Source organism: Lolium perenne, chromosome 5 (assembly GCF_019359855.2).
Source record: "Lolium perenne isolate Kyuss_39 chromosome 5, Kyuss_2.0, whole genome shotgun sequence".
NCBI classification, from domain to species: Eukaryota; Viridiplantae; Streptophyta; class Magnoliopsida; order Poales; family Poaceae; genus Lolium; species Lolium perenne.
The window spans coordinates 123,595,827-123,611,725 of NC_067248.2; the positions used below are offsets into that span (position 1 = coordinate 123,595,827).

The following is a 15,899-nucleotide window of genomic DNA, read 5'->3' on the forward strand; positions in this document are numbered from 1 at the left end:
TTTCAGTTTACTCCATGCACTAATTTTCAGTGGGCTAATCAAACAACAAAAGCATGGATAGGGTAGTGAAAGAGAGAGTTCCCACCCGGAAAGCTAGAGAAGCTTAGTAGTACAAATCAACCTCTGGTTGGATGATAAGGAAGGTAGTGGCCCCCCAACCCAGTTTTGATACTTTGGTATCTTATAAAAGATGGAATTTTCTTTCAGTGGAAGTTGAAGTTCTCGTCGAAAGCGAGGCATCTATGGTGTGACTTCGTCAATCTCAAGATCTATCAGAACAGTTTCTTTGACTTAGGCTCGGAGGTGTTCATAGAAATAGGTTGTGCGTGCATCATATGGGTGAATGTATGTACGTATACGTGAGCATATGTGCCGTACCGTGTTTCGCAAAAAAAAAAAAAAAAAAAAAAAAAAAAAAAAAACGTAGTTGTATAGCATCCTAAAAGCAATGCACTTAAATTTGACATAAAGAGGAAACAAAGGCTTTGGCCAATAATTCGGTTGATAGTGGGGGTGTGATGGTGAGCCTGTTTGCCTTTGCTTATCATCCATGCATGAGACACAATCTTTGACGTCTCGAGGCTAAAATTCACGTGGCTTGCGAGTTTATGTCACCATTGCTGATTTTTGCTTTCAGCGAGCACTTGCAATGGTACCAGCAGTGAAGCAGGAGGAAGCCGTCAGCACTAACGATATTTGTTATGAATTAAAAAAAAAACCGTATAGTGGTGGTATACTAATTTCTGAATCGAAAAGTATATGCACGTACATGCTAGACAAGACAAACTCTGATCATTTCGCCATGGATCCAGCGTTACCACCTCATCACCAGCAGCTGCAAGACCAAGAGCACGATCAAGTTGGATTCACGACCATGAAGAAGGAACCGGGGTGGGCGAAGGCGGCGGCGCGCGCGGTGGCCGGCGAGGCGCGTGCGCAGCGGGGTATCGCGCTTCCGCTGATCGGCATGAACCTGGCGGGGTTCGCCAAGGAGGCCACCACCACCGTCTTCCTCGGCCGGCTTGGCGAGCTGGAGCTGGTTGCCGGCTCGCTGGGCTTCAGCTTCGCCAGCGCCACGGGGATCGCCGTGCTCACGGGACTCTGCGGCGCCATGGACCCCATCTGCGGCCAGGCACACGGCGCCGGGAACGCGGCGCTGCTCCGCAGGACGCTGCTGATGACTACTGCCATGCTCCTCGCGGCCTCCGTGCCCATCGCGCTCCTCTGGCTCCACGTCGACGTCGTGCTCGCCCGCGTCTTCGGCCAGCAGCCTGACATATCCGCGGTGGCAAGGAGGTACGTCGTGTGCCTCCTCCCGGACCTTGCCGTCGCCTCTTTCCTCTGCCCGCTCAAGGCGTACCTGAGCTCGCAAGAGGTTACGCTCCCGGCGCTCTTCGCCTCCGTCGTGGGGCTCGCCGTACACGTCCCGCTCACCGTGTGGCTGTCACGGACCAGGGGCATCGATGGCGTCGCCGCCGCATTCTGGCTCAGCGACCTCGCCACCGCTGTCGGGCTGGCTGCCTACGTCCTCCTCCTCGCGAAGAAGGACGACAATGGCAATGCGGAGGCGCCGCTGTGCGAGAGGTGGTGGTGGCCGGTCCCGGAGAGGAAGGCGGAATGGGTGCGTCTGATCCGGCTATCCGTACCGTGCTGCCTGAACACGTGCCTAGAGTGGTGGTGCTACGAGATCCTGATCCTGCTCACGGGCCTCCTGCCCGACGCCCGGCGCGCGGTGGCGGTGATCGCGGTGGCGCTCAACTTCGAATACCTCTTCTACGCCATCATGCTCTCCCTCTCCGTGAGCGCCTCCGTGCGCGTCTCCAACTCCCTCGGCGCGGGCGATGCAGCCGCCGCGCGCCGCGCCGCCACCATCTCCATCATGGGCGCAATCGTCGCCGGCGCCGCGGGAAGCGCGCTCATGCTCGCGTCACGCCGGCAGTGGGCGCGGCTGTACACGCGGAGCGAGGGGGTGCGGGACGGCGTGGCGAAGGCAATGACGGTAATGGCGGCGCTGGAGGTGGTAGACTTCCCGATGCACGTGTGCGACGGCATCGTGCGGGGCACGGCGAGGCCGGCGGTGGGGATGTACGCCATACTAGGAGGGTTTTATCTCGTTGCGATGCCGATCGGGGTGGCGCTCGGGTTCAGGGCTCGGCTAGGGATCGAGGGCCTGTTGGCAGGGCTCATCGCCGGCGCGACGGTGAGTCTGGCGGTGCTGGTGGTGGTGATCGCGCGCATGGACTGGAAGGCCGAGGCTCACAAGGCGCGGGCCCGTGCTGGTGTCGGCGCCGTTGGTGATGATGTGCCGGGTTCCGACAAGGAGGAGGCGCCGTCCGGGAACGCCCGCCAGGTTTGACACGACGACTGACTGCATTTTCATATCTAGGTGCTCGTTAGATCTGGAATTCCAACTCGAGCTCATTTCTGTGATAAGTATTTATACGGTAGAGGGAGTAGTTTCTATCATGTATCGTATGTGTATCCATGTAATGGTGTAGTGCAGAACCAAGTATTGTATCCTCTTTTGCACTGCCACTCCGAACTCCCAACGGGGATACCGTTTCCGCCCCATCAATAAATGAAATTTTAGAAATTTTGTCACCGCAAAAGCTAATTAAGGAAGGTGGTGGAACATGGAGCCATCAAGCATTTTCTCTCCGAGTTTAGCGAGTACTACCTCCGTTTTGCTATAGTTGCCCCATCATATGAAGAATTTTTGTTACAACCATCCTAGGTTTTGCACCATACATTATGTTGATGCATCATAAAAATAAGGGTGTGATTATTTCTCAGCCGACTGAAAACTAATTTCGTTCTCAGTTAGATAATGTTATCAAATTTCAATTGCAACTCATGGCTAGCACGAATCAAGATGCAAATCAAATGGTGTAAGACTTAACTGAGCACGAAGGTAGTTCTCGACTAGCTCAGAACTAGCAAATCCCTAAGAATAAACAGTTTTGCTATAGTTGTTCTACGTTTTTGATATAATAGCACAATATTTTACTATGAGGTCTCTAGCAAGGTCTCGCCGGACTATTTTGCGGCCGAACCATTTTAGCTATGATGATATAAAAGAAGAAAATTGCCCTCCAATACATAATAAGTGTCATTGATTTAGTGTGAAGTTGATCACTGCCACTTATTCTAGATCGCAGAAGTACATAAAAGAAGTTGCTAGTTTTCAAGCAAAATTGGATATTGTGTCTAACAAAACGGGCGGTGATCCGAGCCTCCGAGGGGGCGAACCCTAGTCACCGCCCGTTGCGGGCGCTATCTGGGGCGCCCCTGCAACGAGCGCTAGCTGGGCCAGGCCCAATAGCTAGGGTGGGATGTTTTCGAATATTTTTTCGCTGGTTTTTTCCCGTTTTCTATAGTTTTCTTCGCTTTCTTCGATTTTGTTGCATGTTTTTCAGATTTAGCGTTCAGTTTTTAACTTTTCAAATTTTGAACAATTTCCATTTTTGAACACATTTTTTAGTTTTGAAATTTTTTCAAGTTTAAATTATTTTTAAGTTGGAACTTTTTTCAAGTTTGGAAATTTTTATTTTGAACATTTTTCAGGTTTGAACAAATTTCAAGTTTAAATAATTTTTAAAATTTAAACAGAGAAAACGCAGTACCTTCTTGTTGGGCTGCGTTGGAGCGATCCATGAATCCTCTGCTTCAGGTGGCCGGATTTCAGCCTGGCTGAGTGAAATTTTCCAGCCCAGAGTCTAGCATCTTCGCTTATACCTAGGCGAGATTACAGCCCATACCATTCCGTTCATTTTCTTCTGTTTGTGCCTTCAAAAAATCTCACCACAGGCTACCTCTGGAATTATTTCCACAAGAGAGCGGACGCGGAGATGACGCTATGACCTCATTGTTTCCATCATTCCATGGCAGAGGTTTCTGCTGGTGCTAGGATAACTGAACGAACAATTGATGCACTGGATTACGGTGACTGAGCCCAACGGGATTGGGTGGAGCATGGGGCACAACCAAATCCCCACGGGGCTCAGATCCATGCTTGGATTTGTACCGTGATAACCGAAAGAGACCTGATAGAAACAATGCTCTCAGGTAAAGAATCAGATCCGCAGAGGACAAAATTGCAGTGACACGCATTTAGGTTTGTTTGGAGCTCGAGCTTAGGTGTTTACACTACACACTGCATAAACACTACTATTTCATATTAGTTGTCACTAATTTAGTACAATTTTGCCTAAAACCAAATATAAAAAAATTGTCAAATTACTGAATAAATTTTGAGCAATACAACAAAAGTACTAAAAAAGGGCAATACAAAAGGGAAAGAAACAAAGTGGTCACGCCGGTGCAATACATACACTCTCATAAATACGTTATTGACGATCAGCTCAGCGAGGTGTAGCGTCGTTGTTAGCCAGCACCGGTCACAAGTGTTTTCTCAAGGCTCCGGCACATCACCAGGAACTCCCAATAAGGTGCTACAAGACTTTTTAGAACAGTAACACAAAAAAAGATAGACCCACTAGAAGAATAAAGTGTCCATATTTTTTCTCAAATTCAAAAGACCTGGCAACTAGCCAATTTTACAATGTGAATCTCAGATGGTCATTAAGATTAGTCCACACGGGCTAACCATTTTCAGTTTTTTTCCAGTTAGTCAATAAATACATTTTGCATGTCTATAACAAAACATTACATGTCAGCTGTTTCAGGACATGTTCCAAGTATTTAAGTGGTACTATAACATTATGACAGTTTTGTGTAAGCCAGATTACTACATTTAATTGTTGTTTGTCTTTCCCAATTCTGTACGTAGCAAGTAAGTCATATATTCGAACATAGTTTCTAAACTAAGTTTAGTCATTCACGAATGTTGGATGATTCCCAAACTATAAAGGTATGGGTGCTGCTTCTTGGTCGCCATGATTTTACGTGGTAATACTAAAAAGTGGAAACATAAGAACGACAACAAACAGAAAGTCCCTAGTAAAAGAGATGTCAAAGGAGCTGCACATTTATGGCCATTGACTGACTAAATAAGCTGGGATCAAATTCACATGCATATGCAAATCAAGTTCAGGTTTTCTACATAGGTTTAACCTCGAGAAACTTGATTTGGAGTTGGGGTTTTAGAATTGTTACCAAATTGTCATGCTCAGTTAAGTCAAGTTTGACCTTTGAGGATAGTCATATATAGTGCACAACCACAACAGTGGCTTGTTGCCCTTCCTTAGGACCCAACTTAACTATCACAAAATAATTTTCTAGCCAAAGCATACCACAAAAGTATGACTTGCCAAACTTTTGGCGCCACCGCAGTATTGTCAGGTTAACTTGCTAAATGTTGGATAATATTGACAATCAAATCACACAGAACAGTAAAACAGATGGGTGAACAAGTTCTTAAACTCCTAATAGCAACCGTGTCTGTACGACCAACTAGTTAAAGCAAGTTTTACAAATGCACAAAATTGCAAATTTCATGCAAGTATCTAGGGACATAATCATTTGTCAAAAAATTGAGAAACAGACAGAGATAATCAGTTCATCTATTTGGGTCACATTTCTGGAAAACTTAAATCACTTCGTAAGAAAGGTTGAATGCTTATCTACCCTTACCGCCTTCAGGAAAGCATGCAAGTTCGATTGTATGAACGTAGAGCCCTCGCAGGGAATTTCCTAAACTTGTCAATTTCTGCTTAGCAAACAAACAACAAAAGAAGCATATATCATTCAATGGTCACTTTGGATGAAACACATCCAGAAAAAGGCTACTGCCAACGAAACTTATTGTATGCCAATAATTCACCACCACCAACATTACTGAAAAGCCATATCAAACTGAACTCAAATAAAATTTAGAAGGTTATTAAGGATACCAAGGTATCCATAAATTCTAATGGCAATCTCCACCCCAAAAGCTATGATAATCAGACCAAGATACATGATTGACTAGTTTTAAGAATGAAGTAACTACATAAGTAAACAGGTATTGTACTAGATCAACTAGCTAGCTGAATACACTAATGTTCCAGCTCAAAACCAAGTAAAGGGGCTTCTTTTCTTTTCATTTCTAGTGTTTAACCTACAAAATTGTTGGTTGCAAGACCTTTCAATTAGGCAATTAGACCACCCCCAACATGCCTATGTTATTAGCTAACATCCAGGCCTCCAGGGTCTGTATTTCAGGTCCCATGTTTACCCATTTTATGTGTTCTGCTCCTCCCTTCTAGGTACAAACAACCAATCGCAAGCTCCTAGGTACAAAATTGTTTGGTGCAAGACCTTTCAATTAGGAAATTAGACCACCCCCAACATGCCTATGTTACTACATGCCCTCATGCTAACATCCAGGACCTGTATTTAAGGTCCCATGTTTTCTCAATTTATGTGTTCTGCCCCTCCCTCTAAGTCTATTCCTCTTTGAGGTTCAGGACTTTGCATGCCGTCCTAGGTACAAACAACCAGTCACAAGCTCTCCAGTAAGTAATTCGATGCAAGATGGTACGTAAGCAAATTCTTCAAATGTATCTCATGAATAAGAAAATGATACATGTAGCTACGAAGAATGTTCTAAATAACAATAAGCAGTTAATAAAAAACCATCCCACCATTTTGTGTTTACATGGCAGTACAAATCAACGTACACTATTTAAGGACAAGCCAGGTAATTACATACATAGTTATTATACAATGAAAGCATCCAATTGATCATTCTTTTGAAAGTGTAAATTGAAAAAAGATGGAACTCCCAGGTTTAGTCCATGGAAGCAGCAGAAAGGGGAAGATTTGGCTAAAGTATGCTTGTTAAATGCTTCATCATAGATGTTTCATGCTACAATTTGTGATGGGCAGGGGTAAAAATATTTCTACTATAAAAAGAAGCCCTGTTCAATGTCATAAACTTTCATTTCTATCAGCCTGGACTTCAAATTCGTTTTGTTACAACGGACAGGCCCACTCCTTTACCTTGAAAATAGCCTTTTCACAAAGACCATAAATGTCTATTTAGAGTAGAGCCTAGTTCTTAGGGTCTATTTCAAGTGACCATCTTCTGGAATTTAACATAAGCAAAACTGATGGCAACTTTAAATACTCCATCCACCCCAAAAAGGATGTCGTACATTTTTCTAAATTTGGATGTATCCATAAACTAAGTAGTGTCTAGATACATCCAAATTTAGGCAAATTTGCGACATCCTTTTCTGGACGGAGGGAGTATAAGAAGTGCCCAAAGATTATACACATTTAACATAATAGTTTTATGTTTCTACAAAATACAATATAGGTTTTTGGTAACAATGCTACTTGAGCTTTAGGCCCCAGTACCCAAAATGAGAAAACTGAGGTGTGCCTAGTGGATATACAAGGAAGTCAAGTACTCCCTCCATCCCGTTTTAATCTATAAGGCCAATAGTTTTTGCAGTCTCCTCTCAAAATACAAGGCGTTCATTTCAAATTGATGACACTTTCTCACTTTTGCCCTCATTTATCTCTCATCCATCTTCACCATCTATGGCTAAACACACATGCTAATTATTCTCTCTCATATTCCCAAGACATTATACAGCACCATGCACAAGATGACCATTTCCCTCTACTATTAATTGCTTATCCCGTTCTAGACCAGAAAACGTCTTATAAAATAAAATGGACAGAGTACAGTATTCTTAACTATTATCATATGCGCAAGATTGGAAGGCTGGACGCTCGGAAATAGAAGCATTCTCAGAGTAAAATAGCTTCAGGAACTAATATCCAAAATAACAACAAAAAGTACCACAAAAGCAAGAATAGTCTGCTGGGTGACATAATAACAAAAAATTGAGGCCACTGCAAGTTCCATTACAAACATGAAGAACTACCTTAACCCAAATGCATGAACATGTCTTGATTTTCAGTGGTCTCAAACTCTCAAATAGGTCCAAACAGCACTGGCAGCAACCTGGTGAAAGAACGGGAGGCAAAGCAACTAACTAAACTACTGAACTTAGGACAATACCGTTGCACTTGAGAGGGTAAATGCAGCCACCAAACCTACCTTCAGATCTCATCGAGTGCTGAACTAGATAACAAGAGATCTAGCGCCTATTTCCACGGAAGTTGCCCTTCACAGCTACTTTTTTGTTTAACGACTTGGGACCTCCAGGAATCCTGAGAAATGCGTGAGAGTTTCAGACCAAAGAAATGTTTCACCTAGGATGCTCAAATTCAGATTAGTACAAATATTTATATATACTTACATCTTCTGCCTCTTTGCAACATCATGCTTCATTTTCAGAACAATGTCCATTGCATGCTGCTGATGCTCCCTTGTATGCACATGTAGACCCAGGTCCTCTGCACTTCCACAGTTAAACATGCATATCCGGCACAAACCAACATCTCCATTACTGAAGAATCCACCCTGGACAATACAACAATCAGCAGTTCAGTAGTTAATCAGTACATCGGTCAAGTATAATTAGCATATGGAAACTCAAACACATCAGAAATGAACACAAAAACAAAATAAATACATGATCTCAATATTCATAACCCACCGAGCTGAAACGGCCAGATTCTTGTGGAAAACCATGTCGAGGATAGTCATCAAGATTTGGATCATCTGGATGTACGTGACCATGGAACCGGTGGCCAGAAGGTTCAATTCCATGCAATGGACCATGTCCAAGGGGTTCAGCACCATGTAGATTTCTCGGAAGAAAAGTATCACCAGGGTGGAAATGTGTAGGAGGGAACCCTGGATTGCCAAAATCATGATGTATGTTCCCTGGAAGGTTGCCAGGGCCTAGTTGGTCTTTACGAAGACCTCCAGGACCCGCTGGCATCCCTTGAAGAAATGGACCTGAAAATTATTTCAACCCATTAGAGAGCCATTGAAAGTATTATGAAAAGGATCAAGTAGCCATAAGCTCTTTGTCATTCATTAACCCCATGGAGGCCTGCTGGTAATGAGGTTTAGAATCAAACCTTGACTTATTACTTATTAGTAGCATCTTACAATCCTTACCTGGGTTTCTAGGCATTCCATCAATCCTGTGAAGGCCGTATTCTGCACCAGGTGACACAAAGTCAGGATGACCAACAACTGAATGGGGTTTCCTTGACAAATCTTCAGGGAAGCCTGTAGGATATGGGCCTGGCTTATTTGGGAATGGAGGCCTTCCAGGTAATGAATCGAAACCATCAAATGGTCTAGGCCCTCTCTGAAAACCCTCGCCGTCAAGATGAGTTGGCCCTGGAAATTGCTTCATATTCTCTTCAATATCTTTAGGGTCGACATTGTATCTGCCAGGATATGATGGCGCCAAGGACCTGAAATGTTCCCGTGAAGAATTGAACCCTTCTTCATGGAAAGCCCTGGAATTTCCAAGTGGCCCGCCGCCCACACCATTGCCCTTTGTCATTCCTGAATGGATGGAAATTTTGGTCAAGGTGCTTACAATAAGAAAACTCAAAGGTGTATGTATTTGGTTAAGTAGAATTACCAGCAGGATGTGGCCGGCCAACATTTTCTGGAGCAAAAGGAGGCATAGTTGTGTCGTGATGTCCAGGCAAGGGTCCACCACCCATGGGTGGCCGAATCATGCCGTCATCAGATCTGATGGGTGCTGGCAGCGGAAGGTTTGGCGCAAGCATCCTTGGTGCCATTTCAGATTGATATAAACCAAACGGGTGTTGCTGCATTGGAGGCCGGATATTTTCAGAAAAACTATGACTAGGTGGCCTCATTTGATTCGTCTGGCCTTCTGTGAGCATATGGTGAGGAGGCCTGGCATCAGGTCCAGACAGACGTTGTCGACCCATGCCTGGAAGCACATAGGACCCCAGTGCTCCCAGATCTTTGTGTGATACCTGTTGCAGTGATCCTCCTTTCTCAAGGTCATTGGATACGTGTGAAGCTTCAGGCTGTGAATTACTATTCTGGCCAACTAACTCATCCTTTCCTTTGCCTTTGTCTGAACCATCTGCACCGCCCAATGTAATGCCAGTTTGTGCCACATTTTTTCTAGTACTACCAAAATCATTCTGCTCTCCCTTCACATTTTTATCACCTAGAGATTCCGGTTTTATGCCAGAAAATTCACCACCTCCATTTGTACTATCACCTACTTCAGTATTGCCAGTAGCATTACTTGCATTTTCTGACTTCCCAGATTCTTGGAACTGGTGTGGAGTTGCAGCATTACTCATAGACCTGCTAGTCGAAGTTGGAACATGCTGCTGTTGAATAAATGGTGGACCATGGGGCTGGAAAGATTGTGAATGCATATGTTGTTGAGATGAGTACATTCCTTGTTGGTACAAGTGACCTGTTTGTGAAGGAACGGAAGTGTTAACAGGAAACCCTTGTGGCGGTGCTTGGGAAGGAATGCTTGGATGCATTGGTGGCCTTTGAACATGATACCCAACATGTTGCTGATGTTGTGATGCATGCTGAGCACCTTGAGGAGCCTGCATAGCTGGCTGTTGGCCCTGCAACGGAAATTGACCCTGCGGAGGGTGTACAAGTGCAGCATGCTGAGGACCAACTAACTGTTGGTGAGATGCATGTGCAGGGCGCTGAAGTGGAGCACCATGTGACATCTGATTTGTTGGCTGAGGCTGTGAATATGATTGATGACCCGCTGCCGCATGTACTGGAGGATTCTGAGGTTGCGCAACTGGATGAGGCTGATGATATACCTGAGGTTGTGGGTACGATTGCTGCTGTACTTGTGGATGCTGGTGCTGTATCTGAGATTGAAGATGTTGCTGCTGAGGTAGAAACTGCATTTGCGAATGTTGATGCTGGGTCACAGCCTGCAGATGTTGTGGAGGATGAGGTTGTACATGTGGCTGCACCTGGGAAGCTATTGCTTGAGTTGTAGGCATTGCAAATGGTTGAGTACCAACTTGAGTATGGGCTATAGGCTGTGCATCAACTTGTGGGTGCATCTGTGGATTTTGAGGTGCTGGATTCAATGGTGGATTCTGCTGAGGTTGCGGCTGAACAACTGGTGCTTGGACTTGAGGATAATGAGACTGATTCTGGGACTGGTTTGGCACCATGTGTTGGGGCTGTGAGGGCTGCAGGAATTGGGGCTGAGCGTATGGAGCAGGTTGTGCAGGAACTTGAGCAACATTTTGCATTGCCACTTGCGTTTGAGGTTGTGTGTACTGCTGGTATTGGCCATACTGTTGATACTGCTGAGTGTAGGGGTTGTAGCCAGGGTAATGCTGCTGGTAATACTGTTCGTACTGGAGCTGCTGCTGGTACTGCTCAGCTGTTTGAGTTTGGGGAGCAACAGCTTGACCTTGACTAGTAGCAGGTGCCCCTGCGAAAGAGGCCGCAGCCATCGTGCTTGCTGTGGTCACACCAGCTGAACTAGTCGCCACTGCAGGAGCTGTTACAGCTCCAGCTGTAGTTGCAGATGGAACTGCTGCAGGTGCCACTGAGGAAACTGCAGAAGGATCTTGGGTGACTGCCTGGGTTATTGCAGCTGATGACTGTGTCAGACTACTGTCAGCCTGTTGTGTTTGGGGTTGCACGCCCTGCAAACACATGCAAAGGTGCAAAAGGATTAATGCACAGAGAAATGGCTCTAGACTTATAGAGCAAATCACTTAAGACATGGCGGACTTACAGGGCAAAGCTGAGCATGTTCTTGCACTTGACGATGTACAATCTGAGTACCACAGCGGTTACAAACAACAGGGGAGTTCCCATAGGCGCAAGCAGTACCATGTGTGATGGATTCAGACAGATTTCCTTGCCATTGGCAACCACTCTTGTTATAGAGACAGTGTACTGCAACTTTACCAATTGTCTCAGCAAGCGATTTATTTATATCCACCAGAGGCTGCATATTGGAAAGCAGGTTGTAACAAAGAGGGCACTAATTCCAAATATACTTAACTTGACTTATTAAGCACAAATCACTTCATTAAGAAGAAAACAAATACCTTGGAATCGGCTTCTGTCACCAAGTAGCCATCATAAGGGCAGGCTTGCGTTGTTGCTGCTACATAAGTCAAGCAAGGTTTGCAGTAGAGATGTGTACACTGAGTTTGTACAGCCTCGTTGGGGTATATGAGTGTCCGGCAAACAGGGCAAAAATATTCACCAGGAAGAGATTGAATATTCAGAATACATTCATTATCGAACCCCATTGTATGGCCGCACTAACTTCTATCCAATAAGGGTTCTGATACCTGCACATATGCTGATTTCATAAACTTATGCCTTCAAAATGTATGAAGAGCTAAAACCAGAAATGTAACGAGAACACAAAATGTCAATTACTCAAACTGATAAAAGGAACCAAATGTAAAAAAATGAACAAAAGTCTTAGCCAATGATAAACAATGATGACAAAACGGTTTATGTTTTAACAATAGCAAGGCAATGTCAAAGAGTCGACTAAATACGAATATACAGCTACTTACAGCTATACTGGATCAGAGAAAATAATACAGGAGATGTCCAATTGTCACCACACTCTCCATGATTAATGCTTTATGAACAGCCATAAAAAGCGAGCCATATAAAGTATTGCAAGTGGGTTCATACTGCATACTCATGTTTTAGCTTTCACGTCTGGCAGGTGCGTTGTTTCAGCACAAGACTACAACCATCTGCTAAAGAACCACGTTAAGTATCCGTAATGCGCTAGCACAATAAGGTTGAGAGATACTACCTTCGTTTCAAGGAATAAGGCGCACGCGTATTTCAAGACGAACTTTGACCATAAAAATTAAATAATAAAATCTTGATTATATTATATGTAATTAGTATCGTTGGATTCGTATTGAAAAGCATTTTTTAATGATATTAATTTCATACAAATAATCCTTATCTATTTGAAGTAATTCTTGGTCAAACAAAAAGCTCGTAAAACGAGGACGCCTTATTCCTTGAAACGGAGGTAGTACAACACATGCCTCTACTATAAAGAGTTAACTAATCAGAGAAAGGAATGCTTGTTATGTTCGAGGGACAGGCATATGGCAGATTATCTCCTAGCAGCCAAGGTAGCGTGACAACTGAGTCAATCTCAAACCACAGAGAGAGAAAATAAAAATAAATAAATAAATAAGACGGCACTTACTTATATAACAAGTTTGGTCAAACTGAACCAAAAAGGTAATGCTACTTCCAGCTATAAGTCAGACCCAAAGCAAAGAGTGTCAAAGATGTCTAGTTCTGTTGTCATTTCCTATGGCCTGATTAACAGCCACAGAATGAGTGCCACGTAGAGTGCAGCCTGTAATACACCAGGCTCTGTTTTTTACTCCCTCTGTATGGGTTTATAGGTCCGGAGAGCAAAATCAAATAGTTCAGGATTGTAAGTCCAGAGTATTAACTCCATGCATGGTCGTTCATGTACCCCATTAATTTCTTGGTAGTTAATGCATGCGCTGTCGTTCGAGATTTTACTGGCCATCCAAATCGTGTGTGAGCTGGACTCAACTAAGAGATTGGAATACATGATTTAGCATTTAACTCACCACCAAATGGGGAGCTATGGTTTGCCTGTTTAATCCAAAAGTAATTAGCCTCGATTCAATTGCTATGTCTTGGTCTTGCCAAAATGGCCCTCCGGCCTAATATTCCCATACCGAGGGAGTAGCTTGGAAGTGTTTTATTCGCCAAAAGAAGACAAGTTTGCTAAAGAGCAAAGTTGCCTAACAGTACCCACTAAATCTCTGACGCGCTAGCATGATATGCACTCCAAATATACAACATGTGTTTCCACTATACAAGGTGGAAAATAGACGGGCATATGGCAGGTGACCAATGTAGCTACAATTAGCAAAGCACATAGCTGATCTCCACAGAAGAAATGCATGATGCAACAAAGGTACCGATAGATTGCAGCTCAAATCACCATCTAACCATGAGAATAGTGAATCACAACATTTGTTAACACTGAAAGCAGTAGCAGACCCAGGAACTTTTCCAAAGTCTAGGCAAACCACAAGTCAAAGTGCTTAGAATGTCAAAAAGAGTTCATGCTTATCACCATAAAAAATCACTCAAAGCCCGATGTTGCGCAGGGTAGCCTCCTGGGTCGGAGGGACGCTAAGATCACCCATTCCTATATGGAAATAACAATAGCAACAGACCACATTCTTAGAGCTGAAATTAAACTATTTTCATCTTACACTATGGCCAGTAATCGAGGAGATGAATCTAGTCAGCTATATAACTGCGCCAACAGAAACAACATACCGAATGAACCAAAGTACACTAGTAACCAAATAGCTTGCTAAGTAACTATTTACAATAAGGATTACGGCAGCAGGCAAGTTATCAAGTTACCGAACACACTCACGAGAGGCAAACAAAGGAGGGCACGGATCAAGAATAGGTACAAATGATGTGCACCTCAGCACTGATGCTGTCACAACTAATTCACAAATGCGCAAGCACCGAAGCAAAGCATCGGATCTATATAGTACACATGAAAAGGAGCAACTAACTGGTGCATATCAGGCGGCATGATAACGAAAATCTATATCCGGGGCCGGATTGAACAGGGGAAACGAGGGTTCAGTTGAACGAATCCCCGATTTGTTTTCTGAAAATAAACAGCTACTATTACTAGTATTGATTCGGGATCTCAATCAAAAGTAGCGTTATTTGAGGAGAATAGGCACCAAAATGCATGGGCGGATCCACCCGAGCGTCCTGTCGATCTTGAAAAGGTATATGATTCAACTGGTACTCACCGGCACAGAAATCCGAACAAGCTAGGGCTTCGTCACCAGCATAAGGAATCAGGTCCTGGCCACGCCAGCCAAGCAGCGGCACGAGGGATCGAGGGAGGGGCGGGGTTCGAGATGGCAGGCCAGCTTTGGTGGTGGTGGAGGAGGCGGCGGCGGTGGGCGAGCGGAGGGGTTTCGGCGGCGACGGACACCGGGACGATGGTGTGTGAGGGATTTGGGAGTAGCAAGGGTTTGCCAAGCCAACCCGACCAGAATATTGGCTTTTGCCAAGGGCTATGTGGCATAAAAGGTTTGCCCGAATTTAGATATTTCAGTTTGATTTTCCATATGATAAGTACCGGCTCAAATTAATAATTAAACATTTACAAAAATATCCCCAGGGAATATTTACAATCTCACTTATATATGTGTACATATGTAGTTATTACTAGTTTGGTGTTCTTATTGTCTCGAAGAAATGTCGAATTTTATTTTGTTCAATCACTACTCATTAGAACTACATAATACATGTGTGTTGCTGCGGAATAAAAAAATACCTCGTAATCTATTTTTACATGGCATCGATTTACATTACGTATCGGGTTTGATTATATATTAGTTAGTAGGGTGCAACGATTATTGCCAAGCAAAACCATCGAACTGCCACTTGCCACCTAAACCTTACACTAGAGTGAAGATGTGTTTATTACACATGTTCGAATATCGGGTTATCACATATTGGAAAATCCAAATGCTTCCGCACCACCCACCCAACTCAAAGCATGTAGCATTAATTTTGTATAGTTTAAACATAAGTTGGTCATTGTTCTCCCCATGATGGCATACTCTCCGCACCAGCTGTCTTCAAACTATTTAGACTCCCCCACCCCCTCCCCGAGCCCCGCCATTACAAATAGGTAAACAGTAATAATCGGGATCCGATTGGAAACGAATGCTCGGACCTTCTCGATACCGTCGATCTCATCTCAAAATGAATGTTCGTCTGTGCCCCCACCCCACCCCTCTACATTAATTACAAATGTTAATTTCGCTCATCTCTCCCCTCCCCGTAGCGCTCCCCTCCCATCTCCGCTTCCCTCGATCTAATTCATCACCGCCCCCAGACTCTACTCTCCTGAATCCAGCCCTCCACCTCAACATCTCGTACGGTGGCAGGCATGATGCTCCGCCGCGTGGAGACGTCACCAGGGCAGCGGCAGTAGTTATCGGTG

At 44.3% G+C, this 15,899-nt stretch overlaps 2 protein-coding genes across 4 annotated transcripts; one reads left to right on the forward strand and one right to left on the reverse strand.

The window, feature by feature from the left end:
* Window positions 1-661: 661 nt before the first annotated feature.
* LOC127299792 (protein DETOXIFICATION 56) lies at window positions 662-2,609 on the forward strand. Its single transcript, XM_051329841.2, has one exon. The coding sequence runs from the start codon at window positions 770-772 to the stop codon at window positions 2,354-2,356; it is 1,587 nt and encodes a 528-aa protein (XP_051185801.1). The 5' UTR covers window positions 662-769; the 3' UTR covers window positions 2,357-2,609.
* Window positions 2,610-4,220: 1,611 nt separating this feature from the next.
* Window positions 4,221-14,947, reverse strand: LOC127299790 (uncharacterized). 3 transcript variants are annotated; one of them, XM_051329840.2, is made up of 9 exons: window positions 14,692-14,947; window positions 11,923-12,171; window positions 11,604-11,819; window positions 9,465-11,511; window positions 8,987-9,385; window positions 8,517-8,821; window positions 8,217-8,380; window positions 8,015-8,127; window positions 4,221-5,668 (listed from the first exon to the last, which is right to left on the reverse strand). In XM_051329840.2, the coding sequence occupies exons 2-8, from the start codon at window positions 12,127-12,129 to the stop codon at window positions 8,055-8,057; spliced, it is 3,411 nt and encodes a 1,136-aa protein (XP_051185800.1). In that variant the 5' UTR covers window positions 12,130-12,171; window positions 14,692-14,947; the 3' UTR covers window positions 4,221-5,668; window positions 8,015-8,054. The 3 variants fall into 3 exon arrangements, with proteins under 3 accessions (XP_051185800.1, XP_051185799.1, XP_051185798.1); XM_051329839.2 differs by lacking the exon at window positions 4,221-5,668 and adding an exon at window positions 7,780-7,918; XM_051329838.2 differs by lacking the exon at window positions 4,221-5,668 and having other exon boundaries at window positions 7,780-8,127.
* Between the last annotated feature and the right edge of the window lie 952 nt (window positions 14,948-15,899).